Source organism: Panthera leo, chromosome D3 (genome assembly GCF_018350215.1).
Source record: "Panthera leo isolate Ple1 chromosome D3, P.leo_Ple1_pat1.1, whole genome shotgun sequence".
Taxonomy (NCBI): Eukaryota; Metazoa; Chordata; class Mammalia; order Carnivora; family Felidae; genus Panthera; species Panthera leo.
This window is the reverse complement of record NC_056690.1, coordinates 751,161-778,889: the sequence shown is the minus strand read 5'-3', so window position 1 is coordinate 778,889 and position 27,729 is coordinate 751,161. Positions and strand designations below refer to the sequence as shown.

General features: G+C 62.2%; 1 protein-coding gene across 5 annotated transcripts in view; it reads right to left on the bottom strand.

Moving 5' to 3' along the window:
- Window positions 1–27,729, bottom strand: part of GALNT9 (polypeptide N-acetylgalactosaminyltransferase 9) — a 107,722-nt gene that overhangs the window by 50,506 nt on the left and 29,487 nt on the right. For 4 of the 5 annotated variants that reach the window (XM_042911071.1, XM_042911075.1, XM_042911072.1 and 1 more), the window contains exon 2: window positions 6,864–7,044. In XM_042911071.1, the coding sequence (XP_042767005.1) occupies window positions 6,864–6,988 (125 nt within the window). In that variant the 5' untranslated portion in view covers window positions 6,989–7,044. Of the gene's footprint in view, window positions 1–5,953; window positions 6,021–6,863; window positions 7,045–27,729 lie in introns of those variants that run through there. The other variant, XM_042911074.1, reaches the window with a different exon arrangement.

Genomic DNA, 27,729 nt, shown 5'->3' with positions numbered 1-27,729 from the left:
GCCGTGAGACCTTCCAGAAACCTGTATGTGTGTGCCCACACGCGTGCACACATACGTGACACGCACACAAATTCACGTGCACACACACAGACACCATCTCCCATAGAGACCCAGGCACACACCACGGAGACGGGCGGCCCGGGAAGGACATTAATGGCTCGTATTTATTCGAGGTGCCTGTTGGCGGAGTTGAGCGCACACACAGACCACACTCGCTGTCGCACGCACCCAGGCCCGGACGTGCACAGTCAACGCAGCCCCAGCACCTCCGGCCGTCCCAGCTGTCTTCGCAGAGACAAGGTCCCAGGGCCAAGACGCAGCCCGTGTCCCTGGCTGCGGGGCACAGGCTCACCTCGCCGTGTACTCACAGACGGACGGACAGGCACGCCGTCCTCAGACCTCACGGCAAAGGCTTTGGAGGCTACAGACTCGCATGCAAACACCCACGTGTCAGAGACAGGACACTGGACACACAGAGACCCCTCCCACGCCCCTCCTCATACCAGGCGGGGGGGACGGTCACAGGGCTCGTGGGGTCACCACCCGGTACCCTGATGGGTACCATGTGGCAGCCTGGAGGTCTTCACGCACCCGGTGAGAGAGCCGGCCGCGGGGTCACCGAGGCCTCTGCAAATCACCGGGTCACAGGGAGTGTCACCGAGGTCTCGGTGAGAACACGTGGCGGGCACAACCCGGCCACAGGAAACGGGGCCGCGGCAGCGACACTAATGGAAGTTTCGGAGGACGCCCTTCGTGCCGCTGGAGGAATAACCGCAGGACGGAGAAGGAATGAGGTGTGGCGTCCCTCCCGGCGGAGCAGCGAGCTTCGCCTCCTGACACGGGGTCACGTCCGTCTCCTGCCGGAGGCGCCGCACGCACCCGGGAGGCTGCGCGAGGCTTCAGCGCCCAGATGCACGGTCTCCGGGGCCTGTGACCTCCAGCCCATCCGGTCTCTCCCTCGGACACCCCCAGGGGCCCGGACCCGCCAGGGGCCAGGCGCAGAGCGAGGGCTCCGGGCGGGCAGAAGGGAAGCGTGTCTCCTTCGGGAACTGACTGCCTGGTCAGGATGCCGCCCGGCCCGGAGTTCCGTGCTCCCCGGGGAGGCAAGGAACCAGGCGTCTCTCCCACGGCTCACCCCGCACGCTTCCGTGACGACGCCCCGGTTTTCCCCATCTCCTTGTCTGAGACCCCTGCCCCCTCTCACAGACCCTAGACACTCAGAGGGGCTGGGGGACCAGGCGCAAGGTACCTCTGGTTCTCCGTCCACTAGATACGACTTATTAGAGTTGACAGCCAGGCCATTCGCAGCTTAGTTAATATGCACGAAGGCTCTGCAAACACATGGGGGGGGGGATGGGGGGGCATTACTGCACACGATGTAGGACAAGCTCGGGCACGGCCACTCATTTTTATGATCCTGTTTAATTTGGATTTGCCAGTCTCCCTTTTATTATCCCGTGGCCAGTCTTAATAATCAAGATCTATGTTATGTGCTTTGTGGCATAATTAAAGCTGCTGCTTAATTAGAAAAGCTACCTACCTCCAGACAAAGAAAAATCAATAACATACCTAACGGGAGAAAGCGGGTGAGAACTTTGCTTTGAGAGTGGACAGATCTGTCGGGCACGCGTGCACACACATGCACACACGTGAACACACGCAAACACACAGGTGCACGTACACGTGTGCACACAGGTACACGTGCACGCAATGCACACAGCACGTGCAGACACGTGCATGCGTACGCACAAATACATATGCGCACGCACGCATGCACACAGTCACACGTGCACACGCGTGAACACACAGGTGCACATACACGTGTGCACACAGGTACATGCGCACAACGCACAGGCATGCACACACAGATGCACACAGCACATGCAGGTACACGTGCACACGTACACACACAAATACGTATGGACACGCATCGACACATAACACGTGCACACGCACACCTGCACACACATTAACACGCATACACGTGCACACACAGGCACACTTGCACATGCGTTAACATACACATGCGTGTACACATACACAGGTACACATGCACACAATATACATGGCACGAGCAGACACGTGCACGCGTACGCACAAATACATATGCGCACGCACACGTGCACACAGACACACACGCACACATGTGAACACACAGGTGCATGTACACATGTGCACACGGGTACACGCGCACAATGCACAGGCATGCACAGACACACACAAATATGTATGGACACCCATCGACACATAACACGTGCACACGCACACCTGCACACACATTAACATGCATACATGTGCACACACAGGCACACTTGCACATGCGTTAACGTACACATGTGTGTACACATGCACAGGCACACAGGCACACAAACGTACACCCAGTAACACATACACACACGTACCACGCACGTGTACGCATGCACACACAGGCACACGTGGGTAGGCACATGCACACGTGCAGACACACATACGCACGCACACACACACACTCCCACATCCCACGTGTGTTTCTCGCGGCTGCACCTGTCAGAATCCAAGAGCAAGGCCGTTTCTCATTGGACGGATGGGCCCCACGGGGCGCAAGGCCATCTAGGGAATCGAACTCTGAAAGCTTAAAACGGGCATAGACTGAACTGCACTCATGTACTCATTCGCTCGGTCGTCCATAGACGTTTGGTGAGGGCCTACTGGACGCCAGGCGTGGCTCCTGACGCGTGGCCTCATGGAAGGTTCCCGCAAATGGCCACTGGCCTCACAAACCCAGAACTCAGCACTCTGCAGCAGCCCGCCCGGCCTTCCTCCGTGGACTCGTCTGTGCGTGACTCCCTCCGACCCCCGCTGCAGCGTGTCCGGCCCTGGCTGGCACGTCTCTGTCTGAGCGCTCGCAGGCCTGGCCACGGGGCGCCCTGAGCGACCACGTTTGGGCTTCAGGACCTGCGGACTGCTTATATGGCAGCTCGCGGGCCCACACCTGGGCCGGGGTGGAAACCCCGAAAACCGCCCTCTTCGCCTCTGCCCTCCTTGAGAGGACGGCCAGCCAATCTCAGGGAGAGGGACACAGATCCCACCCTGGGGGCGGGGGAGGGGGCAGATTCGAGAAGATTCCGTCTTTGGAAAACACAACGTGCCCCACTGGGCTCTGTGGGGACGGTAACAGCCTGGGGGGACGCACGCCACACGACGGGGTTCGGCAAACTCTGGCCCACGGGTCCAGTGCGGGTACTTGACCTTTCCTGCCTAGGTCTCCTGTCTGTAGAGCGTGGGCAATGCCGGTCCTCAAGGCCCCGGCACAGGGCAGCACCAGCTGCACCTTCTTAAACAAGCCCCAGGGACACGAGTGGCCCTGCGCTCGCCAAGCTGCACGAGAGCACGAGTCTCCCCTAGACACTGCGGCCGTGTTCTAAGCCACGGGTGCATGAGGGCTGTGGCTGCACGTGAGTAACCCCCACGACGATGTCCCCTGGGTCGTGGGGGGCAGCACGTCCAGACAGGCCAGGAGCCGGCGGGACAGGAAGGGCTTCTTTCCGGCTTGTCATTCACACGCGTGACGGGGCTGGTCTGTGCATGTCCCGATCACAAAGCCTCTGCCTTTCTTTTTGGGAAAGAAATGGCTACAGATAAACGTAAGAAAATGAAACCCACACTGTCTACTTCAGGGAGGCGGGGAGCTGTGCCCTTCCAGTCGGAGTGTCTGTAAAGTCAGGTTTCTATCAACTAAGGCGTATTGTAAATGTCGGCCCTTTGAGAGTTTGCCCTGACGTCTTCTGCGACGTGAGGCTGGCAGGGAGCTGATCGCTCCTGTCGGTTTTTATTTTGGCAAACGGAGGCTTCCTACAGGGGGAGTCTCTGCCACTCAGGGAAGGGCGGTGGGTCTCAGTCCTCAAAGGGAAACCCAGAGGAGCATCTGCGGCTCGGGCAAATCCCAGCAGAGTGAGAGGCCAGAGCCAAGCGTTCTGGGGACTCAAGGGTGTGCAGGGATGAGCCAGACGGAGCAGGGAGAGCCCTTTCAGCTTTAAGAAGCAGGAAACAAAATTCCAATTGATTAAGCAAAAGATTTATAAACGTATATGTGTATGCGCTAGTTTACTACAGAGCCTAGAAGACTTTTCATTTGTTTATAATTTATTGCAATGCTAGCTTCAGGAACAGCTGGATCCAGGTGCCGGGACGGTAGCACTGGAACCTGATTCCTCCCCACCTCCCAGCTCTGCCAAGCCCTGCACTGCATTTGCCCTCGGGGTTCACGGGTGGGTTGTGGGAACTCCCAGCCTCCCTTTCATGATAATAAGATGGCTACGCTCCCCAAGTTCCCATAGTTGCAATTTTACTTTGAAAGGCCTGATTTTTTCCCCAATGGCCTGAGGTAATTCCAAGGTGCACTCTGATTGGACGGGCCCAGACCACGTGACAGCCGCGAGCCAGTTGCTGAGGTGGTGGACACAATGCTCTAATCACCTTAATCCCAAATCCTGTGATCTGCCCGGCAGCTGGAACAGAAAGTTTCCTGTGCGAAGGGGGAGCTGGTGCCCAGAGAAAGACAACAGGATTCCAGGGAGGCAGACAGCAGCGTCTGTCACACACGCTCCCGTCTGTCCTATACGTGTCCTGCTCTGACGGTGGATGATGCAGCAGGACCACCAGGAGAGCCTGCCCCCAGCCCAGGGCTGGCCACGGCAGACGGGGGTAAGTGTCCTCGACCCCCTGGGCTCCCTTGTGGCCACAACTGCCACCAGACGAAGACACAGACAAGGACAGGCTTCCTAGAGTCTCTGGCGGCTGAAGTCCCCGAGGCTGCAAGTGCCACAATCAGATCGGTGACATGGGAGGTGGGGGCCACTCCTACTACGTGCACAGGAAAGGCCTGGCCCTTGCCAGCTCCTGGGAGGTGGCTTCTGAGCCCTTGGGACATCCTGCCCGACGAGAGCGTCGTCGCCTATGTGGGACAGTCTATGCTGCGGAGTGATCTATGCTGGAGCCCTGAGCCACAGCATGGCCAGACCTCTGGGGACGGGGACTGAGGTCGGCCGGCCAATAAAACCCCGGACACCAGGCTCGAATGAGCCCCCTGTTGTAATTCTTCATACGTGCGGTCACTCGCCATTGCTGGGAAAATTAAGTGCTCCCCTGGCCCCTGCCCTGTTCTCCATGATGTCATTCTGTCCTTTAACAAACCGCACCCGGCGTATAACAGCTTTGCCGAGTGTGGTGAGTCCCTTCAGCGAGTTGCTGAGCCTGGGGTGGCTTCGGGGGGGTCTCTGAAAGGCACCGCGGGTGCCCAGCTCAGAGCCAAGAACAGCGCCCGACTCCAGCCGCAGGGTGAAGCCTGACGGGCAACTTATTTAGGTCCTGCTCCAGAGGTCGGGGCACGCTGGGGGGCACTCAGGACTACCACGCGCACTCACGCATGTGCACACACACATCCACACGTACATGTACACACGTGCACGCTCAAACACTCACAGCCACACTCTCAGAGCAGACTGGGTACGTGGCAAACCTGAGTCACTCAAGCCCGTGTCTGTGACTTTGTCACATCCGGACGTCCCCCGCGTCCTTCACTTAGCATCCTTCTTCAAACTGGCCTGTTTTACACTTAATTGCATTTTTTACTCAAACAAAGAACCGTTATTCCATCTCACAAGAGGGAAGCCGGCCTTACTCATGCTGAATCGATGGTACCCTCGAACACAAAAGTGTTCTCGCCCGTGGCTGCGGCTGAGGCCGCGGGAGCGCGCGCTCCGGGCCTCCGCCCTCCGGGGCCACCCAGGAAGGGGGAACCTCTCTGGGACGAAGTCACAAGACAAGCAGGAGAGCCGGGCAGGGAGCCGTCACCGTGCGGCTCCAGAGAGCAGGCCGCACCTAACGTCCTTGCCGCAGCACAGACGCACGGGTTTCGGGAACCGCACGGCCAGCCCCGCGCAGACGCGCACGCCGACACCCAGCGCCAGCTCACCTGGGAGACCTGCGCTCGGGCACCTCACCCTCGAGCGACTGACGGGGAGCTGCGGCCACCTCCGCCGTCCCCGTCCCCGGATCCGCCGCTGCCCCACCACGTGCGCCAGCGGGCCCCACCCGTAACCACGCCCAGCGCGCACCTGCCCACGCTTCCTCCCTCCGGGCCGGCGGCCCTCCCACGTCTCGCGGGGCTTCCCGGACGGCCTCCCACCCCAGGGCCTCTCGACACAGCCCAGAAATGCTCCCCGCCCCCTTCATGGAGTTTCCTCCAGGGCCCAGGCCCCGCCCATCACCAGGACCCCCACTCCCGGCCCAACCCCGGGCCTCAGCACCTCCCGGGGAGTCCAGGGTTCCCTGCCGCCTGCCCCGCTTCTGCAGACGGAACCACAGAAAGGAGCCGGGCCGAGCCTGCCTTTCCTTTCCAGGACCCAGGTGCCAGGCTGGCGGGACTTTTTTCACGCCATGACGTCCACTTAATATGGCATTTTGTTCCAATTTCGTCCCCGCCAAGGCACCTAACGAGCTTTCAAACAGGATGCCGCGCTTGTAGACCGGGGCTCAGTCCTGAGAGGCCTCAAGGCCAGGCCGCAGCTGGCGACAGATGTGGGGGGCCGGGGGCGGGAATAGGGGACGCCTTTAGATGGTGGGGGAGGGGGGCCCCCACCGCAGCGACGGGACCACAAGCAGTGACGCAAGTCCAAGCCGGCTTTCTTACACCTGCGCGCGTCTGTGTCGACAGAGACACCAGAAGGCGGCGCTGTCGCGGGTGTGGCCGACTCCACGTGCCGGGTCTCGACCCCGTGCCGCCTGCAGGGCCTTGAGCGCACACGTCGTCGTGCTCCGGGGGCCGCAGCTCGCGGGTGCGGGGTGTGCGGGAGCGGTGCCCGGGAGGAGGGCCGCGAACTCACTTTTTGGGCCTGTAGTCCGGGATGGTCCTGTCCAGGGAGATGCGGTCGCTGAGCTGCGCGTTGTACCCGTATTCTTCGTATTTGCTTTCTGTCTCCTGGCTGTCCTCACGCAGGGTGGCCGCCATGCCGCCCTGGCCCAGGCCCCCAGGCCCCTCCACCAGGCCGATGGGCTTGGCGAGGCCTGGCGGGAAACGGGAAAGGAGGGCGGTCAGCCAGGCCCCGGGACCCCCGTGCCCTCCCGCGCCCGCCCCCAGCCTCCGCTGGCGGCCCCTTTCTTTCAGGCCGAACTTGGCAAACCCCCTGCTCGCTGAGGGACCCTGGCGCTCGGAATTCAAGGAAAGTCTGTTAACTTTAAAAATTAAAAAATAAATAAATGCTCACCGACCCTTGATGTCGTGGGTCTTTCTGACCTGCACACAGTGGGACGCTAGCTCGGTTGAGTACCCGCAGCCTCCCGGGAGTCCCGGAGCCCCCGACGCGCAGGACACCCGCCGCAGGACCCTGCCTCCAGCGCTGAGCTGGACGGAGCTGACCTGGGGGGCCAGGCGGGAGACGCGGCCTATGGGCGGGGCTTCGGGGCCACCAGGCCTGTGTGCTCGTGCTCGTGGGCTACCGAAGGCTAGGCCAGGGGCTTGTTCTTCTGGAAGGTTCTTCTAAGTGGCCACTCCTGCCAGAGGGGAACGCGGCTCCGAGGGAACCGGACCCCAGCGCAGCACCCACCGCACGCGTGGGGACGGCACCCTGGCTCTCCGTGGGGCGGGGACCCCGGTCCCGGCCCAGCTGCGCGGACTAGTGCGCAGTCCCGCCTCGGCCCAGATTTCAGACCCCAGGGAGGGCCGACCCCGAGGCCACACCTCGGGCAAGGGGCTCTTCTCTGCGCCACTGCCCCCCTGAGGTTTGTTACTCAATGAGACCCCCCCAGGGGCGCAAACCGAAATCCAAGCTGTACCCGCCCTCCAGTCCGGCCCCATCCCTCCCCTCCCCACGCTGCCGCCCTGCAGGGGAGCCCCAGGCCACAGAACTTCGGCGTTTTCCGGAATCCTCCATCATAAACCGGTTAACCACGTAGGACGGAAGGGTACGCATTGGGTGTAAAATTGAAAAATTATGTGACACATAAATCATTTCCGCTTCTTAGTTTAATGTTGTAAAAAAATACATATAATCATGCTATTTTTAAATGTCTGTGCTGCACCGCATTTTCCGCCTTCAAAAGTCTGTAAATAGCCACCTCCCAAAGGCAGATGTGCCCCCAAACCTGAGGGGACAGCAGTGTCGCTGCTCAGGGCCAGGCCCAAGGGAGGGGGGGCTACTGTGGGGGGTGGAGGACCCAAGGGGTGGGGCCTGGAGGTGGGGCCTGGCAGGGGGTGGGGGCCCAGGGGCGGGGTGGGCCCACGGTGAGGGCTGGACTGGGCTAGGACTGGAGGAGAGGGAGAGAACCAGCCTGTAGGGTCAGGCCCTGAAAACTCACTGGGCTTCTTCACGTCACTTTTCAAAGTCACTTGTAAAAGTGAGATGCACACAGGTCAGAAGATTCAAACAATGTAGAAAGCTCTGGAAAGACCATTTCCTGTGCCAGCCCCACTCTGCAAAGAACAGCACTTCTCTGGCTTGAGCTGTCCGCTCTGTCCCCGCACATGCGCGGGATCTTATGGTCACTTTCCCTGGACGCCTGCAGGTGCACGGGCGGGGGGGCGGGGCTCAGTCCACCCACCCGCCCTCCTCCCGTGGTCCCGGCTGTGGCATTATTCTCGGTGATGCCGGGGGTTGCCTTTGTGACCTTAAGAGGAATACTTTCGGCTCTATTTCTGGAAGCGTCACTTTAGACACAGCCTGCCGACTCCCTAGCGGGTTAAAGGAAAAATTAGCATTCTCCCGGGAGTTCTGCTCAACGGCTCTAAGTTTCATTTACACATATATTTCTCCAGTTATACAGACTTCTAACCGTGTACGAATAAGCTAGAGGTCCGCGGCACGAGCTGTGCCTCGTTAGCAGCCCCGTAGTTACCATGCGCTGAAAATTTGTCAAGAAGGCCGTTTGCATGTTGTTGTTCTGACAACAATAACAATTTGAAAATAAGACGATGAATAACCCCCCAAAAAAGAAATAGCTATGCCATCGCTCCCACATCGTCCGAGGTCACTTATGGCATTTCATTTTGTTCGACGAGCGTGACCCAGCCCTCCCTGACTGGTCTGTAGGTTGGTTCTAAAATGAGGAGCTAGCCCGCATTCGCCACCTGCTCGCTGCAGAGGGGGCCTCAGGCGAGCCCCCGACCCGGTTTGTGCCCCCCCCCCGCGAAGAGCTTTCAGATGTCAAGGCGTCATCGCTTGCCTTCCAGACGCTATTAATTTCCAAAAATGTGTGCATTTTGGTAGGCTCGGATCTTGACTTTCTGTCCACTTTTTAGGTAGCAACAATACACAGCGTGTGCCCTGCGGACACAGGAACTCGGCCGGCAGTCACATGCCACCACGTCCCCGGCCCCCAGACAAGAGCACCTGCTCCGGGGAGGGCAGCAGATTCCAAGGGGAAGGGAGGCAGGAGGCCTGTGACACAGGAGAGAGCGTGACCACCAGCGGTCCGTAAAAATCCGTGAAATTTGCACAAGGCGTTTCCGCGGTTTTGGTGCTTTTACAGAAAGTGAAAGAGGGATGTCCCCGTCAAGAGGGAGCACCCAGAATACCGACGTGGGGTGAGGCGCCAGGGAGCAAGGCCCTGGTCACGTTTCCATCAACCTGCCAGTACACAACCCAGTTTTACTGTGTTCCTGTCAAAGTCACCTCGCCGGACATGTACCTTTGACTCACTGGCCAGCACCCGTGTAACTCACGTGTGGGTGAGCCCACGTGCCACACGCGTGTCCCCGGCAAGGCACGGCCCTCCGCGCTCACCGTCACCAGACGGTCTCGGCAGCAGGCCCGGGGCGGTTTGAACAGCGAAACCAATAAAAGCACGAATGCATGAACAAGAGGCTCTGGCTGACCGTGAACAGGACACTTGTCTAGGGTGGGGGCGCCGGGGCAGGGCCATGCCTTATCCCCCCGGGCCGGCCTCAGAGCTCCCGCCTCCACCGCGAAGACGCCCCAGCACTGATTTGGGTAGAAATGAACCCAGAGAGCGCCAAAGCGGCATCCCCAAACCATGTGAGTGAGTGAGCCCCGGAGTGTGAGCAGCGCCTGAGCTCCCGGCCTCACCCCTGCCGCCCCGTCACCTCGGCCCTGGGGGGCGGGGGCTCCTCGGAGGAACGGGGGCTGTAGTCCTGGGGGCCTGGCTGGGACACAGACAGCAGGGGCCCACGCAGAGCAGCAGGTGCGCAGGTGTGGGGTGGGCGGAGCACTGGCATCTCCAAGAAGCTTCCAGACGTGCAGATGCTGCCTTCCAGGGACCCCACTTCTGCGTGGCGCAGGGGTTCCCGGCCTTCTGTGGGGGTGGGTCATGTGCTGCTGGTCCCAGCAGGAGTTTCGTGTGGAACCCGCCTGTGGCTCCAGGTAAGGGTTCGGGGCTGGTCACTTCTGGGCCTCGCCCTGCGTCTTGACCCCTGACCTCTGAGCAGCCGCGGCAGCTCTGAGAGGCTGGCCCTGGGGGGCACGGCTGGGGGGAGACAGTCAGAGCCACCAGCCCAGTTAGGGCTCTGCCTGAGCCGGAAGGTCTGTTAGAGCTCCGCCAATTAAAAACCTGCTGATGTGATTTAGCTTTTAAGGAGTCGTGCCTATCAGTGCTCCCTGTGGGGTTGCCGGGACTCTCATCTTCCCTCTTTCTGGGATGCCTGGTGTTGACTCACGTTCTCTCTCACAGATCCTTCCGGAGAGGCAGGGTTGCTTGATCCTCGGGTAACGAGGGCAGACGGAACCAGGAGGAACTTGTGAAGATTGAAGGTGGCCTGTCATTACTGGGGGGCCAAGGCCCGAATTCCACTGAACTGATGGCCGACAGCCGGCCGAGGCCCCTGGGGTCTACACCTAAAGACACGGCTCTGTCCTCACATCTCCCAGAGTTCTGGCTTCCGAGCACCCCCACTGGGCCTGGTTGGGTGTGGGGGCAAAACGTCCTTGTTCCTGCTGCCGGGCCACCAAACGCATGACCCACAGGCCCGGCGGCCGTGTGGGTTGAATCATGGCTGGGCCCTGGTGCTCCGGACTTGTGGCCGTGGCCTTATTTGGAAAGGGGTCTCTGCAGAGGTAATTACTTAAGATGAGGTCATCCTGAATTGAGGTGCGTCCTAACCCAATGGCTGGGGTCCTCATAGGAAGAAGGGATTTTGGACACACGCACACAAAGAGAAGATGGCCACGGGATGACCGAGGAAGAGCCTGGAGGGACGCGGCCACGAGCCAAGGAGCACATGGGGCCACCAGGAGCCGGACGAGGCAGCACGCACCCTGGAGGGAGCCTGGGGACGGAGCAGGGCCCCGCCCCGCCTGGACCTCAGGCTTCTGGCCTCCAGCCGTCCGCTGTTCCAGCCGTGGCTGTGTGTGGTGCTTTGTCAGGGCAGCTCCAAGAGACCAGGGCGCAGACCCACCGCCCACACGGCCACCCAGACCTGCGTCAACTGGGACAACCGGACACACTGACGGGAGCCGTACATCGGACAGCGCTCAGCGCAGCCCATCTCGGGCCACCCTCCCGGGCAGATGTGGGTGCGGATCACAAAGGCACCTCCTCAACCAGAGTGAGAGGTGGTTTTTCCTGTGAGCAATTTTCCACTTCCTCCTGTAGCGGAATGGGAGCCCCAAACTCTTGGTTCCATCCTTGAATGCGATGTGATTTTGACAACAATGGGAAATTTGCATGCGTCAGCTCGGCCTTTGAAACGTCTGTCCAAGGACTTCAACGCAAACAGAAGCCACACCTCCTACCCGTGACTCTGGGACTTCCGCAGGTCACAGGCTGGTGGGACAGCTGTCGGTGGTTACACTGGCCAGTGGCCGATGGGGCTTCCTCTGCTCCCCGTGGCGGGCCCTACACCACGTGCTTTTCTCACCGCATTTCCTAGAGGGGACCCCTGAAGCTCACAGTGGCTGCATGGCCTCCTACCCGCGTGCTTTAAACTTTAAAACCTGAAAGAAGAACTTTATTTTACTTTTTAAAGTTTATTTTGATTTACTTTCGAGAGAGACAGACAGATGGTGCGTGGGGGAGGGGCGGAGAGAGAAGGAGAGAGACACAGAATCCCAAGCAAGGCTCCTCGCTCTCCGTGCGGAGCCCATCGTGGGGCGGGAACTCATGAACCACGAGATCGTGACGTGAGCGGAAATCAAGAGTCACACACTTACCTGACTGAGCCACCCAGGCGCCCCAGAGAATTTTAGAGGGAACCAGTAACGGTCACCAACTTTCCACTTGGCCATCGCGGATATTCGTTACAACGACCTGTTCCTATCGGCACCGTTCCAGACGGTGTGGCCTCGCCTCGCCTCGCGGCAGCAGGGCCAGGTGCTCTTGGGCGAGCCGCAGGTGTGTGAGTTGGACAGTCCCCCCTGCGCAGGTAAAGAGGCTCCCCCGCCCGTGGGGCCGCCCCTCCCCGGCCCTTGGCCCTCCCAGTCGGGCTGGAGACGAGGACGACGGTGCAAACGCCCACGGCCCGTGTGGCGGGAGGACGTGGAGGGTGAGTTCGGCCATATCACGGCGCCCAGACTGGAAACAAGTCCTGGCTGCGGGCATCCGGGGGACCCCTTTCACATCCAAGAGGGGCCTGATGCCTTCTCAAAAAGTGAGCTTCCAGCAGGCATTCCGGAACCTTCTTCAGGTCGGCAGGAATCCCATGATGACCGAGCCCTCCCCGGCTTCTCCAGTGTCTCGGGCTCCGGTGACCACGCTGCCCTAGGAGAGGCTCAGCGGGACGCGCCCGCTCTCAGTCCTCTGGCTGGAGAAGCCCACATTCTGCTTTTGGCTTCCTTGAAATTATTGCCAGAAGTGTCTCCCCTGTGATTATATGCAAAACCCAATTATAATTAACAATTGCCTTCTGAACCACCACGCAAGAGCCTGTCGAACGGATAGATACACGTTTTGCTTGACACGTCCTGCGTGTTTGCACGTGTTTGTTAGCTCGCGTGGCTCCAGCTCTCCCGGGGGCCAGCCCCCTCCCGCACACGGTGTGGTCGTCACCTATGCAGCCCACTGTCCCCACCCAGGTTCCCGCTGGACACAGAGCGGCCGACGGTCGGTCGGTGCCTCAGTGGGTTAAATCGCCAGGAGAGAGCGCCCAGAACAAAGGGTTTGAGGGCCGGTTTTGTCTACACAGAAGGAGGCCTCCCACTCAGGAGTGCTCCATCCTGGAGCAGGTGGACGGGAGCCCGGCCGGCTCGGGCAGAACGGCCAACCTCGGCAGGGGCCGCTTAGACAGTGGCTCTCCCGGGGGTCCAGACGGTCGGGGCCTGGGTGGAGGCGACAAAGCTAGGCCCCTGGCCAGGAAAGCGAATCATCAAGGTCGGAGAACCCACAGCTTCCAGAACATTCTCTGCTCTGGGGCCCTCGCTCCGTGAGGTGGGTTTGGCCTCAGAAGCAGGGACCTGGCTTTTTGGAGAAGGAGCTTCCTTCCAACGCAGGGCTCCTCCCGCTTTATTCTCCTGGGGTCGCCGGAGGGCAGCGCATGCTCCTGAAGAGCACAGAGGTCACTGCTAGGGAACGGTCATTTCAAGCTCCTGTCGTATGACCTGAGGGAATGCGCTTTCTGAGCACGTGAGGTAATTTGGAAGCCATCGCGGGGAGCAGATGGCTGTGCCTGCCCCCCCGGAAAGCGCCTACTCACACGTGGTGACCCGTGGGGCCCCGGCGGCCGTCAGGGGCGCACTGGGGCTCCCGGCTGTGGGACTGGGGCCGTTGCCCAGACACTTTCGCTCGATTCACGAGACCGGGGACGCGGTCCCTCGGCACCCGCGTCACGGGGCCAGGGGTGGGTGCCCCCGTGCTCCAGACCTCACCCAGCCTCAGACACCAGATCTTCCAGGCTTTCCAGAGAAGGCAGCAAGACAGAGCCACTCTGCATAGCAGCAACCCAGCCGCGGTCCGGAAAAACTAGCATTAAGGTACCAAAGGTCCGTATCTGTCAGCACAGGTGTGGGACACTACATGATGGCTCCCAAAGATCCCCGGAACCCGTGGCCGCGTCGCCCTGGTGGGAAATGGGTCTTGCAGATGGGATCACCGTCAGGACCCTGAGACGCAGAGGGTCCCGGGTCGTCCAGGAGGGACCTACACGCCACAAGATGCCCTTAGAGCAGAGAGGCTGTGGGAGGCAGACAGCTGTTTCTATGGACGGCCCGGCCACTTCATAAAGAGCCGCCGACACAGAGGCACTGAGAGGGGCTTGGGGCTCAGAGCGAGTCTCAGGGGCACTGCCCCCCGGGGCCCCGGAATTCACCCCGAGAGGTTTCATGTGCAAGCCTGAGCTCCCAGCCCCTTCGGAAGGGTCCAGCCTGACGGCGCGCCTGCCCCTTACACAGGTGCAGGCGGGCAGCTCCCCGTCCCCCCCACCCCGTTTTGCACGGCTGCCTCGAGGTTGAGAGGTTGTGCCCTGGTTTAGACGGCTGGGGAGGGCGGTGGGTGGAATGGTGGCCCCAGGAGCCGGAACCCACGAGTGTGGCCTTATTTGGAAATGGGGTCTTTGCAGGCGTAACTAAGGTAAGGACTTTGAGATGAGACCGTCCGGGATTAAGGTGGGTCCTAAATTCAACGCCAAGTATCCCGATAGTTCAGAGAGGGCTCAGAGAGGCACACACGCACCAGAGAAGCCACACGATGACGGAGACAGATGGAGTCAGGTGTCCCCAAGCCAAGGATTGCCAGGGGCCACTAGGAGCTGGAGAGATGCCTGGAACAGTCTCCCTCAGAGGCTCCAGGAGGAGTCAACTTTCCAGCACTTGGATTTCAGGCTTCAGCCTCCAGAGTGTGAGAGAATGAATTCCTGTTGTTTTAAGCCACCGCATTTGTGGTCACTCCTTACAGCCGCCAACAGGACACTCACACAGGGGGAGGGAGGAGGGGGAGGGTGTGGGAGGGGAGGGGAGGGGAGGAGAGGGAAGAGAAGAGGAGGGGGAGGACAGGTGTGGGAGGAGGAGGGACAAGGGGAGGTGGAGGGTGGGGGAGGGAAAAGAAGAGGAGGAGGGAGAAGGTGGGGGAGGGGAGGAGAGGGAGGGTGGGGGAGGAGAAGAGAGTGAAAGGAGGAGGTGAAGAGGGAGCCGAGGAGGGGAGGGGAGGGTGGGGGAGGGGAGGAGTGGGAAAAGAAGAGGAGGGGAAGAGAAGAGGGGGCAGAGGTGGGGGGAGGAGGAGGAGGAGGGGTTGGGGAGGGGGAGGGAAGGGGCGACAGAGGTGGGAAGAGGAGGGAAGGAGGGGGAGGAGGGGTTGCGGAGGGGGAGGGAAGGGGGGACAGAGGTGGGGAGAGGAGGGGAGGAGGAGGAGGGGTTGGGGAGGGGGAGGGAAGGGGTGACAGAGGTGGGGAGAGGAGGGGGTGGGGAGGGGGAGAGAAAGCAGGGCAGAGTTGGGGGAGCAGGGGGAGGAAGGGGAGGAGGGGAGAGGTTCTAGGTAAAGGGATCATGGCAGACACTATGGATGCTTGGCCAGCAGTTTGTTTGGGGTAGAAATGAGTTCAGCTAAAATGCTCGCCTCCCCGGGCTGACCTTGCAGCCAGGGGTGGCAAGTGACCAAGATCTATTTGCTGGGTGAAATTTCTCGGAAATGTGTCTAAAAGGCACAGACTTGGCAGGTGTATACGTCTGTTTGCCTTTGTCTGCGGTCCTTCCCCCCTTCTCCTGCCTGGAACTAGGACTCGATGCCCAGAGCTGGAGCAGCCACCGTGTGACCACGAGGCCGAGGGCCACACAATAGGAAGGGAGAGGCTAGAATGAAATGGGGCTGGGCCCCTGAGGATGGCCTCCAGTCCCCTGGGCTCGGCGTCCCCAAGAAGAACAGGCCCCACACAGTCAGGACCCTGTGTGCGGCCCCAGAGCGAGGGAGCCAGGCTGCCCCCCCCCCCCCCACACACACACACAAGGACAGGGCAGGCCGTCCAGGGGCCTCTTCCAGCCCCCTCCCAGAAGAGTGACTTCACACCTGCCAACCCACGCCTTCCAGACGGGGTACCTGGCGAACGTGGGCGGCCGTGAGTTTTCAGCTCGGGAGGAAGCGCGGCTTTCAAGCTCGCAGCTTGTTTGAGTCACGGATTCCATCTGCCACCGTGACTCAAGCCAACATTCCGAGAGGAAACGGCCCACGTGGAGAGGCTGCCGGTCACAAGCTAATCTGAGGACGAGGCAGAGGGTAGGGCCTGGGGGGGGGGGGGGCGGGGAGGCTGGGGGGGCGCACGCTCAGCCAGCACCCAGGGGCTCCCAGGGGCAGCCCACTGACCCGCCACCCTGAAATCCACCAGGAGCCCTGGGTCGGAAACACCAACTGCTAAAAAGCAGCGGATCTCTGACAAGAGGGGGAGACACTGCGCGGACAAATGAGAAAAAAAGGGAGAGGGTGACGTGAGTGTGCTTCTGGGGGTGGGGGAGGGGCTGTCCTGAACACCGCAAACTTGACATTTCAAGGACACGGGGGGGGGGGGGGGCGCGGTGGGGGACAGAAGTCAGAGGTCCGGAAAGCCCCCTAAGTGGGGCACACGGCCCCCCCACAGCCCGGGAGCCTGGAAGGGCAGGTGCAGAAATCCCGTCCCCCTGACGTTCCCCGCCCGTCACCACGCATGCCTCGTGCGCCGGGGCACCGGGCAGAGACGGGACCGGCTGCCGTTGGCTGTGGTGCCCGCACTACCCTCACCGTCGGTCTCCCGCTCCTGAGGTCGCCCAGCACGTGGGACCCCGCGGTTCTCGGTGGAGACACCACCCGTCACCTGCCAGGCTCCGGGCCGTTCCCTCTTGCACCCTCGGCCTTGGCGGCGGCCTTCACGGGGAGGGGGGTGGAGGTGGCGGGGAAACGGGAGGGAGCAGAGCACCCCGCAGCCCCCGGCCCCCCTCTTCCCCGCCCTATGAAAATGTAGGCCAGCCCAGCACGCCCGCTATGAATTCTGATGGCTGAGAAGCCCGCTTGGCTTTGCGGCCGAGGTCCCTGCCCCCCGCTTCCGCGCACCCCCTCTCTCCACGCGCGGCGGCTCCTTCCATTTCGGACGGTCTGTTAAGGCTCCCTGGGGACCCCGGCCGCTACCTGGTCAGTGGCCAAAGACGGACCGCCCTTCTGAAACTGTGAAGTCATGACTAGTGTGCAGAACGTGGCAAACCTGCGAGACATATTCTCCCTGAGCCCCGTGGAGTGTCCTAACGTGAATATTTATGGGGCCGAAGCACACGAAATCAGGAGTGGCTGGAAACACCTGGCAGAACGGATTTTCGGGCTCCTTCGGGCACTTGGTAGGCGTGTGGAGCGTCACGCGGCCGCCCCATCCCGCCCCAGTCTGGGCCCCCCGATTCCTGAGGAGCGGGCTCGGGGACACTGGGGCGTCCTGCCGCTCAGCGGCCACCGAGGGAAGCTGTCCGGAAGGTGGGAGAGGTGGGGTCCCCACCCTCCCCACACCCACCCGAGCCTCTGAGGGGTGTGCTCTGCCTCCACTGGGCTGGCTTCTCTGCTCAGATCCCAACCGAATCTCCCGGGAAGTGTGGTCCTGTGGGCCCAGCTCCGCCCTGGGGGTCACGAACAGGAGGAACTCCAGGGCCTGCGCTCTGGGGACGGCAGTGGGGATGCAGGGCCAGACCCCAAAGAGCCGAGAGTCCGGCTGGGTCTGTCCGGGAGCCCCTTTGGCCGAGGACGGAGGATGCGGCCCCTCCTTCACCTTGCCTCCCGACCTCCAAGGGCAGGACTGCCTGCCTTGCTGGCTCCCGCAGCCCCAGGACCTGGTCCATAGTAGGTGCTCACCGAGCGCCTAAATGTGAGAGAATGCATGCGCGCAGGAACGAATGAATGCAGACATGAATGAATGCGGGAACGAATGAATGCAGACATGAATGAATGCGGGAACGAATGAATGCAGGGCTGAATGCCCGCCTGGGCTGCCAGAAGAGACACCGCAGACTGGGCGCTTACACGCCTCTGTTTGTCACAGCCCTGGAGGCTGGGCATCCAGACCAAGGTCCCGTCTGGTTCCCGGTCAGAGCCTGTTCCCCGGCCGCCTTCTCGCCGTGCCTTTAATGGCTGTCCCGGGTGCGTGTGTTCAGAGCCAGAGAGGGATATGCCGTCTCTTCCTCTTCTTACAACGGGACCCCCGCCCAGGACCACCTCCAGCCCCATCACCCCCCAGAGACCCACCTCCTAAAGCCGTGCCCTCGGGGACAGGTCTCTCGTGTGGGAATCTGGGGCACAGACGTCCAGCCCACTGCGTTCCACCTCTGCCCCCCACTCGCGTCCTCCTCTCACGCAGCCCGCAGGCCCCCGAGATCTCAGTCCCTCCAGCACCAACTCTGCCGTCTCGACTCAGAGCCCGTCTACACCTCGCACCCGCACCTCCCCAGACCCGAGCCCACGGGGCAGCAACACGTCCCTCACGGCCGCGGGGCCAGGCCCAAACCCTCACCCGTTCCTGGTCCAGCTCACGTCCCCACCCACCCACCCCAAACAGAGCCGGAATGTGCTTGGGTGAGCTCTGCTTGTCAGCTACGGCCAAGCCGCCAGGATTCAAACCCCACCTGCACCCACATCCCAACTGTGGGCAAAACACTCAAGTCGTGTGAGCCTCAGTTTCCCCACCTGAGCTAAGGTGCCGGTGCCTCCCTCACGGGACCCACACTCCCCTAGCGGATCCCCTCAGTTCCCCAGAGGCCCCTCCAGCCACCGGGCCCTCGGTCGTGGGCAAAGTCCCGGGCTAGAGGAGCTGCCCTTGACGTGAACAAGACTCGACCTCAGCTGGTCCTCACTGAGTGCCCGTGACCCCGCAGGCCCCAGGCCGGGGAGAGAGAGGCCAGAGCCGGGTGTCCGCCCTTCCAGCGGCCGGCAGGACCTCCGGAGAGAGGAGACGGAGAAGGTCTGGAACCTGTCCGCGTGATTTCTGCAGGACTCAAACACCTATGCCGTCTTCTCCCGTCGTGTCCCTGCACAGCCGTTCTGGAGGTCGGGAAGGAGCCCGCCCTGAGTTCCGCAGCCCTGAGACAGAGAACACGCCCCACACCCTGTGCGCCGGGCGGCAAGGGCTTCTTGAGGTCGTGGGCAGTGCCCATGGTCGCACGTCTCTGCCCCCAGAGGGGGCCACCCTTCTGGGCCACACTGGACGTGAGGCTATCAGACCCACACTTGTGCCTGGCAGGCTATTTGCCCGCACGTGGGTGCATTCGGGCCCGACTTGCCTTCCCGGCCTTCTGCCCTCCTCCAGCCGCTCGGGATACGTGCTTCCCTTCCTCGACACTTGACTTTGCTCACTGTGCAAGGTCCTCTCCCTATCCACCCCTGCGTCCACTCTCCCGCCCGCCCATCCATCCATCCCCCATCCGTCCATCCGTCCATCCATCCATCCATCCATCCAGTGAACAAATATTTAGTAAGAACATGCTTCGTGTCAGGCATCGTGCCATCCGTTTGTCCCAATACCACCCAATCTCAACTCCTTGCCTTCCTTTGTGTTCGCTCCCATTTCTGAGGACCAGCTATGTGTCAGGCGCTTTGCCAAACACTTACACGTTACCTTATCTAATTTCCTCAAAATCCTCTTGCAGAAGGATAATCGTTCTTCCCAGTTCACGGATGTGGAAACCACGGCTCAGGGACACGAAGGGACGGCTCGAGGCCATCCGACTGGGGTTTGGACCCGGGTCCACCTAACTCCTGGTCCCGCCTGACCTGCCCCCTCAACACAGGCCGCTCTCTCGTGCTGCTTCGAATGTCGGCATTGCCGGTAACCGGCCGCCTCCCGCCTGGCTGGAAGCTCTCAGAGGACGGCGCGTGCTCTGAGCACCGTCCGAAGCTCCACGCCGACAGCTTCTGTGACAGAAGCGTGACACTCCCTGGCGCCCCGCCCCAACTTCCCCAGGAAGCCCGGGCGCCGCGCATTTTCCGGCAGGGTGGGCCGCGTCAGAAACAGGGTCGGCCCGGAGGTGTCCGGAAGATGGGTGCACCGTGGGTTTGCAGGCTGGGCCGCGTCAGCCAGTCCTGCTGAGCGGGGACCACACGTGGGGCTTGTTCCTCTCCCCCCATTCCGGGAGCAGTGCCGCGAGACAAACGCGGCTTCAAGCCGTCTCGCGGGTGAAGGGACCAGAAGCGAGGAAGAAAGCCGACCGGGGCGGTGAGGGCTGGGGTGGCTCCAGCTCCCAAGTGGCCACCTGGCTCTGCGGCCCACGTCACCACACCACACTCTCCCTCCTCCCAATTAAGATAAGCGCGCTTGCTCCGTGCCCACTGCTAAGTGCTCAAGCACACAGAATATTAACAGGCATTTTCCACAATCTGCTCGGAAGAGTGTGAAGATGGTCCCTGCATAAGCCGGGCCGTTTCTCTGAAATAAAATCAAGGCTTGCTGGTTTCAGACGGGGGCTACACGCAGAGCCGATCTGACCAAACTACTCCGTGGAAAGTAAAAATAGTTCCCTTTCTTGCCGTCAGAGGCAGGAGCTGTGATACCGGACGCTGATCTAAGCTGGTGTCTTCGCCCGCCTCTGGGGAGGCATTCGGGGCAGGGACCCTGGGGATGTCACGGCTTCTGTGGGGGCGGCGTGGTCAGGGCCCCGGGCCCTCGGTGGTGCACACGCACCTGGCTGCTGTTACCACCAGGTGTGAGGAAAACGCCTAGGACAGAGGCCCAGCCAACAGCCTGGACCCTGTGAGCAAGGCCCCGTCCTGGTGGAGGCCGGGAGGGGCCCGAGGAGGGCGCCCCGCCCCGGGCACGTCCCCTGGGGGCCTCCCACCTGTCATACCCGATGGAACCGCCCTGGGAGGGGGGTGGAGACAGGAGACAGGCTCCCCCGGCCCCTACAAAGTGGGCGCCCCGTCTGGTAAACACTGACCACCCACCCCCATCTGGCAGACCAGCCCCCCAGTGTCCGCACTGTGGGACGTCCCTATTCGGAGCCCAAGGGCACTGACCGAGCACCACCTGACACGCTTTCTTCCCAGACACCCGGCTGAGGCTGTGGCCCCGCTTTAACAAGAGGGGAAGGAGGGAGCGTGGTTTGTACTTGCAGCCTCAGCTGAGGACCTTGCTTCCTGCCTCCCTGGGAAAATGGAAGAATCGGAAGAGAAACCCAGGTTCCCGCCCCGTCGGCTGCCCCAGAACTGGCCTGTGGCGCTGGGGTCTCGTCAGCGTCTCGCGCTCCAGACGAACACCGCCCCCCCCTGCTGCCTTGGTGCCCTGTCCCGTCTCAGAAACACCCCCTCTGCGGCACTGACCTGTGCACCCCGTTCTCAGCGCGGGGTGCCCCCAGGGGACACCTGGCAGCACTTGAGGACACTGTGGGCGTCACAACCGGGGCAGGGGTGCCCTGGCATCGGGCGGGCGGAGGCCAGCGGTGCTGTTCCACATCGGGCACAGCGCGTCCGCGTCCAGAGCTGGGAGGCGGCCCGCGCGGCGACTCGCCTGGCCCCATATGTCCCCGGTGCGGCCGAGAGTCCCTGCTTCACCGCAGAGCACGGCGCCTGCCGCGTCTAATTCCCCTGCACCCGCCCCCTCCGCTAAACTGACCTCATCGGGTCACCTGCCCCCGCGAGCCAGCGGCAGGACTGTGTGAGGACCGTGGCCTCCCGGAGGGAGAGACCCCAGGAACGTGTGCACACAGAGGAGAGGCCGTGTGAAGCTCCGCCAGCACCTTGGTCCTGGACTTCCAACCTCCAGAACCGTGAGACAATGAGCTACTGTCACACAGGCCGCCTGGTGGGTGGAGGTCGTCACGGCAGCCCGGGTGGGTGCCCGGGGCGCCCAGATGGGAGTCTCCAGCACACCACCCCCCCGAACCTGCTTTCCAGCCATCCCGCCAGTGTACTGGGCACACGCTGCCCCAGGACCTTGGCACTTGCTGGGCCTGGAGCATGTCCCGCCCTCACCTGTCTGACACCAGTCAGTCTCTTCCTGAGGCCTCCTCTGGGCACCTGGCGACGACACCGGTGTCACCCGCCAGCTCTGCCCTTCCCCCTTTCCCACTTTATTTTGTTTGCTCCTTAGCGTTTGTCAGCAGTTTGCCCACTGTGGTCGGCAGAATAACGGGTCCCCAAAGACGCTCACGTCCCAGTTCCAGAGCCTGGGGATGTGTTCGGTTGTGTGGCGAAGAGAGTAAGGTCGCCGACCAGCTGACCTGGGGCTGGGGAGGTTGTCCTGGATTATGCGGGCAGGTGGGTGTGGTCACAGGGACCTGACAAGTGGAAGAGAGAGACAGGGAAGGAGAGAGGAGGGGAGCAGTAGAGGGAGACTGCGCAGGGACGGGGGGAGGTGTGGAGGGAGACGGGGGGCGTGGGGTGCAGAGGCCCACACTGCTGCCCGTGACGGAGGAAGGGACGTGGCCCCAGAAGCAGGTGCCTGGACACTGGGACCCCCCACCCCCCGGGCCACAAGGAGCCAGCACTCAGGACGTCCCGCCTTTAGCCCCGAGAGGCCTCCGGAACCAAGAGAATTGCCATGTGCCGCGTTGAGCCTCTAAGTTGTGCTAACTGGTTTCAGCAAGAGGAAATTAAACCTGCTTATCCTTGTGTCTCCCCTCTGTCCTCACAGGACACGCGAACCGTGAGGGTGGGGTCCACACGTGGCCTTGCTGCTGCGTGTCTGGTGCCCGGAGCTCTGCCTGGAACACGGCACCGAGAGAGCCGCCAGCTGGGACCCGGGCGGCGGGCCATGGGCGGAGCCACTGTGGGGTCACCGGAGCCACTGCACTGCCCCAGCGGACCTGGGCACACACTTGGGACTGACCCTTCAGTGCATTTTGAGCAAAAACCTCTGGCCTTCCTGGGAACACCCTGCAGATGTATTCTTGCAAGTTTGAGGTTTACACCATGAAAAATATTATTTGTGTTTACGTGAAAAGCAGTTGGGTTTTGGCTCGCAGTTTTGCCTACACGGACGCCACACGGGTGCCGGGCATTTCCCCCCTCCCCACCCCAGCCCCGCCTCATGGACATGAGGACCCCAGCCTGCTGACCGCCAGATGCCGAGGGGCCCGCCGTGTGACCAGCATACCCGGGCGTCCAGAACAGGCCGGGTCAAGCCATCCTGCGATGCCTCCCTCTCAGGGCCAACGGCAGACTGACATGTCCACTGCGACCCCGGGGGGCCCTCGAGGGGCAGCAGAGGACCCAGCCCTCATCCACAGCAGCCAAGAGGCCCCCACCGCCTATAAGAAGGTGTCTGTCAGTGACTCTAAACGCCTGGGCTCCTGGACCTCGGTCCGGGAGAACCCACATTTCTAGAACGCCCCGTCTTCCTGTGGGCAGCAGGACGCGCCCGCAGTGTGGAAAGCATCAACGCGCTACCTGCAAACGTCGAAAACCGGCCGGGGTCTCGGCGAGTCTGCCTCGAGGTCTCTTCCCTGGTTCCCGCTACTAATCCCAGAAGCTCACGGACCGGCCGTGACCCCAGCCGCTCCAGACCTCCGGTGTTGTCCAGGCAAGGCCGCCCACCCACTGCTAAGACCCCCACAGCCAAGGCGTCTCCCCGACCTTCGTCCCGCAGCCCCACCCCCACCCCGCACGACCCCTACGCCCCCGCCATCTCCCCTGCCTTCCCCCCACACACCCCTGCACCCCCCGCCTCCCCCCACTCACCCCTGCAGCCCACACCGCCGCGCCCCTTGCCTTCCCCCACGCATCCCCGCAGCCCACGCCCCTGGGCCCTCAGGCTGGGCCAGCAGCCGAGTCCCGCTTGTAACCTGGCCGCACAGGGGATACTTCTCGAGGCCCCGCCGCAGGCCTGATGCCGCGCATGTGCACTCCCCCCCCCCCCCCCCCCCCCCCGGCATGCTGCCAGGCCCTGGGGCCGCGGTTTAAGGAACGATTTGCCCTTAGCTTATTTACTAAAACATGGAAGGCCGACAGCTGAGGTCTCTGAGTCCCCTGGGAAAGCCCACGTGGCCGGTGTGTCCTGACCTGACGACTATAGGTGCTGCCTGCAGTGCGGGGAGCCTCTCGGGGGGGGGGGGGGAGGGAGGGGCGGGGAGAGATGCTCCCAGAACCGCCCCGCGGACAGCAGGCTGAGCGAGAAGGCATGGAGTGTGGGAGCTAGCATCTCCGTCCTTGATTTCTCGCGGAAACTCCCTCTTTCCCATTCTCAGTGTCCTGTGCTTCAGGAACCCAAGCTCCAGGAGAGACGTAAAGCTGAGGCTCCCCCGAGGGTGGGCAGAAAGGGCGAGGCTGCTGGTTCAAGCCTCACCTGACGCCAGCCACTGAATCCGGCAGTCCCAGGGGCCAGCGAGTCCTACTGAAGTCACGTCTGTCAGGATTGAGTTTTCTTTCCCTTGAAAATCAAAGATCTCAACTGAAGCCAGAACTGATAAGCCTCCCTCGAGGCCTGAGGAGATGGGGAATGCCACGGTGACGTCCCCAAGTCCACGTGGCTGACAGGTGCCGGGGCCCGACGGCAGGATGTCTCCCACACCACGTCTGCAGTAGTGGCTTCTTTAGTTTCTTACTTGTGTTCCATCAGACGGTGGCAGAAAGGCTGGAGAGAGCCTCCCTCCATCCGTCCCGGCCACCTGTCCGTGACCCCGGGGGGGACGCCGCCCTCCCAGACCGGATGCCCTCGCGGTCAGCCGCTCAGCAGCCCCATTTGTTTCTTAAACAGGTGACCTGTCATTACCAAAACTAGGAAGCCTGTAGCGTCTGTCCAAAGTGTCAGCCCGCAGAGAAGAAAACCAGCGCGGCTGTGAACGCCCAGCCCACAGCCGGAACAGCTGGCAGTGCCCGCCACGGCCGGGGGCGGGGGGCGGGGGGAGGCGAGCGTGTCTGGAGGGGGCCTGGCGAGGGCGGCATGGAACCGAGACCCCTCTCCGTAGCCTTGGAAAGGCGACAGTCTCAACGGCACCTTCCCGGTGGCCGTAGGATCCTGCGCCTTCCACAGAGTGGGTTGAATCGTGCTGGGCGCGGGGGCGGCCCCCTGCTCAGGCCGGCTCCTCTGGCCTTGCAGGACCCCTCTGAGGACGGAGTGGCCGCCATCCCCACGTCACGGGGAGCACGCCAAGCCCCGGAGCAGGTGAGCCACTTCGCCGAGGGGTGGAGCAGGCCCTCGGGGTGACACAGGGGTCTCCACGGGGGTGATCTTGCTCTGGGGGACACTGGGCGACGTCTGGACATTCCCCGTGCCACAACTGGGCGCGCAAACCGGCCTCTGGTCTCTGCTCAGCCACCGATGTCCTGCAGGGCACGGGCAGGAAAGACCCATCCGAATGTGACAGTGCCGGCTGGGGAAGGCCTGGCAGAGGCCGCACGCGGACCCCCGGCCGCCCGGCCCCTCCAGCCCCCGGGGAGGCCCTGGTCTTCTGCCTGATAACTGGCAGGGCCTCAGCCTCGTGCAGATCTCATCTGAGTCCCAGGAGCCGAGTGAGACCTCGGATGTGCTTTCAAAGCCAACCAGCTAGACAGAAGGACGTGCCCCCACCGCCTCGGGTGGAGGCCAAGGGCCAGGCCCTCCACCCCTGTCCTGGCTCCTGGACGTGTCGCTGTCCCCGCCTCCACCACCACGCGGCCTCTCCTCCCCGTCGTGCCTCTCTGCCTCCTACAAGGACACCCTTGTCCTTATAGGTCCCTGGACCGGGGCCCGCCCTGCTCCAGCGTGACCTCAGCTGAACTGAGCACCTCAGCAAAGACGCTGTCTCCACAGAAGGCCCCATTCCGAGGGTCCGGGTGGATGTGACCTTGGGGCGTGACTCAGCCCAGCGCCCCGTCCACCCGCCCACTCTGCATCGCACTGCCTTTTGATGGCGCTCACCCGTGCCTGACCTGTTCCTCGTCAGCCTTCCTCCCTGGGGCACCTGCGTCCCAATCGCTTACGTCTCCTGACTTGGCATCAGGAGCATAGCAGGTGCTCACTAAACACGAGGGGAATGAACAGCCACATGGGTAACCGAGTCTGCCTTCACGCAAGGAGGCGGACCCTCGGCTTGGAGAGGCTTCTCTACACACGGCCTCTGTGGCCTCCAGCGTGCGGGCGGACGTCACGGGACCGTCCCGGGAAGGGTCTGCAGTGGCCCGCGGTGGGAGGGTCCTGCTGCCGGCCAGCACTGCCTCCCGAAGACAGGCCGCGGTCGGACGCGGGGCCACACTGAGGTCATGCAGCTACGAGTGCCTTTCAAACAACCGGGGAAATGAGTTTCTCCTTTCTGGGAATGGCAGTTAGACGGCAATTAGACGTGCTGGGTGGTTGGGAGACCGTCTCGGTCCTGGCGATCCTGGACGGAGTTCCGGGAACGGAAATCCTGCTGGGATGGAGCTGCCAGGGACCCCTCTCGCTGCCCTCCTCTGGCTCCCGGCCGCTTTCCCTTCCAGAGTGTCTGGACCCTGTGGGAGCAGGAGCCTGGTCCTAAGATGTGGATCCCGCCCTGGAATGCCTCCAGGGGGATGTGGAAACATACAGAGACTTATTTCTGTCGAGTTTCCAGCGAACCAAGGATAAACTGTCTTTTCAGAAAGCAGGGCCTTTGAAATATGCAGATTTCGGAGCTGAATTGTAAATGCAATCACTTAGCCCCGCACCTCCCGAGCGGGGATCATCACCAGCATGAATTATTCCTAGCAGCGCGGCTGCGGGGTCTCCGTATGGAGCCAGGCCTGGTGAGGTCCACGTTTATCACGGGATGGAGCGTCCCCGCGTCTCATTCCCCCAGACACAAAGGGCCAGGTCTGCCTGGAGCTCAGTCCTGTGTCCAGGAAGCGGCCTCGGCTGTCCTGACTCATCGGTGGCTGGACGGGGACCAGGGCCGGCCCAGCAGGCTGAGATGCACAGGCAGAGGGGAGGGAAGAAAGCAAAACCAAGTGCTGTTCACCTGCTCAGAGTGATGAAAGGTAACCACAGGCTGCTGTCAGCACTGTGCCCACGGCAGCTGGGAGGCGGGAAAGACGGTTCCCACCACACAGCCGCAGCCCCGTCCCGGCGTCCCGAGCGTCCTGCGTGAGGCTGGGCTCCAGCTGGGAGCGCTAGGGGCAAAAGGCCAGCCGATTACACGCTGCTGCCCTGCCAGGACCCTCGATCGCATCCCAGACAAGCTACAGCTGTCTTCCCGGCCGCGGCCACTCGGACAGCTGAGGCCAGCGGTGCAGGACGTCACAGCTCACAAAGCAGGTTCGGGAGGAGGAGGCCGGGCAAACGCAAGCTAGGAAGGTGCCTGGAACCAGCGGGAAGCCATCTGGGGAACTAAAACTCACCACGAACAGGAAAGCTTTCTGTGGAACGCACGCCCCCTAACAAGTGGAATGTCCTGGAACGTTTCCAGCCCGGACTTGCCTATGTGCACAGAAGAGCCCGGAACCCCTCCCGAGAAACACAGGGCTCTCAGGGCGGCTGTGCTGGGGGCGAGGGGCGAGGGGTGTCCGGGGGGGACAGCCAGACACTGGGCGCTCTCCCCAGACCCCAGCCACCCCCTTCTCCGCACCCTCTTCTGTGGGCTCTTGCCATCCGATCCACTCGTCCTTTTGTGACGCAAACAGTAGGGGGGCGGGGGGGGGGGGGTGAGACCATCAGGGGCCTCACGTGGCTTCTGTTCTAGTAGAGCCTCTGAAACCCTGAGCCGGGCCTCCGAGGGGCAGAGAGCACGTTCTGACCACTCACCATTCAGAGCAGGTGGGGAATCTTCGGAGAGCCTCCCCAAATTCAGCCTCTCGGCCGTGATATCTGCCGATCGCTAAGGCAGACGCCACGGTGGAAGACGGGCACACCTCTGTGCGTGTGTCATCTGCGGCCACAGGCCCAGGGCAAACGTTGGGTAAAAATCCAGCATCACCACCTCACCCCCACCCCCACAGCCTCTGTGCAGCTCAACT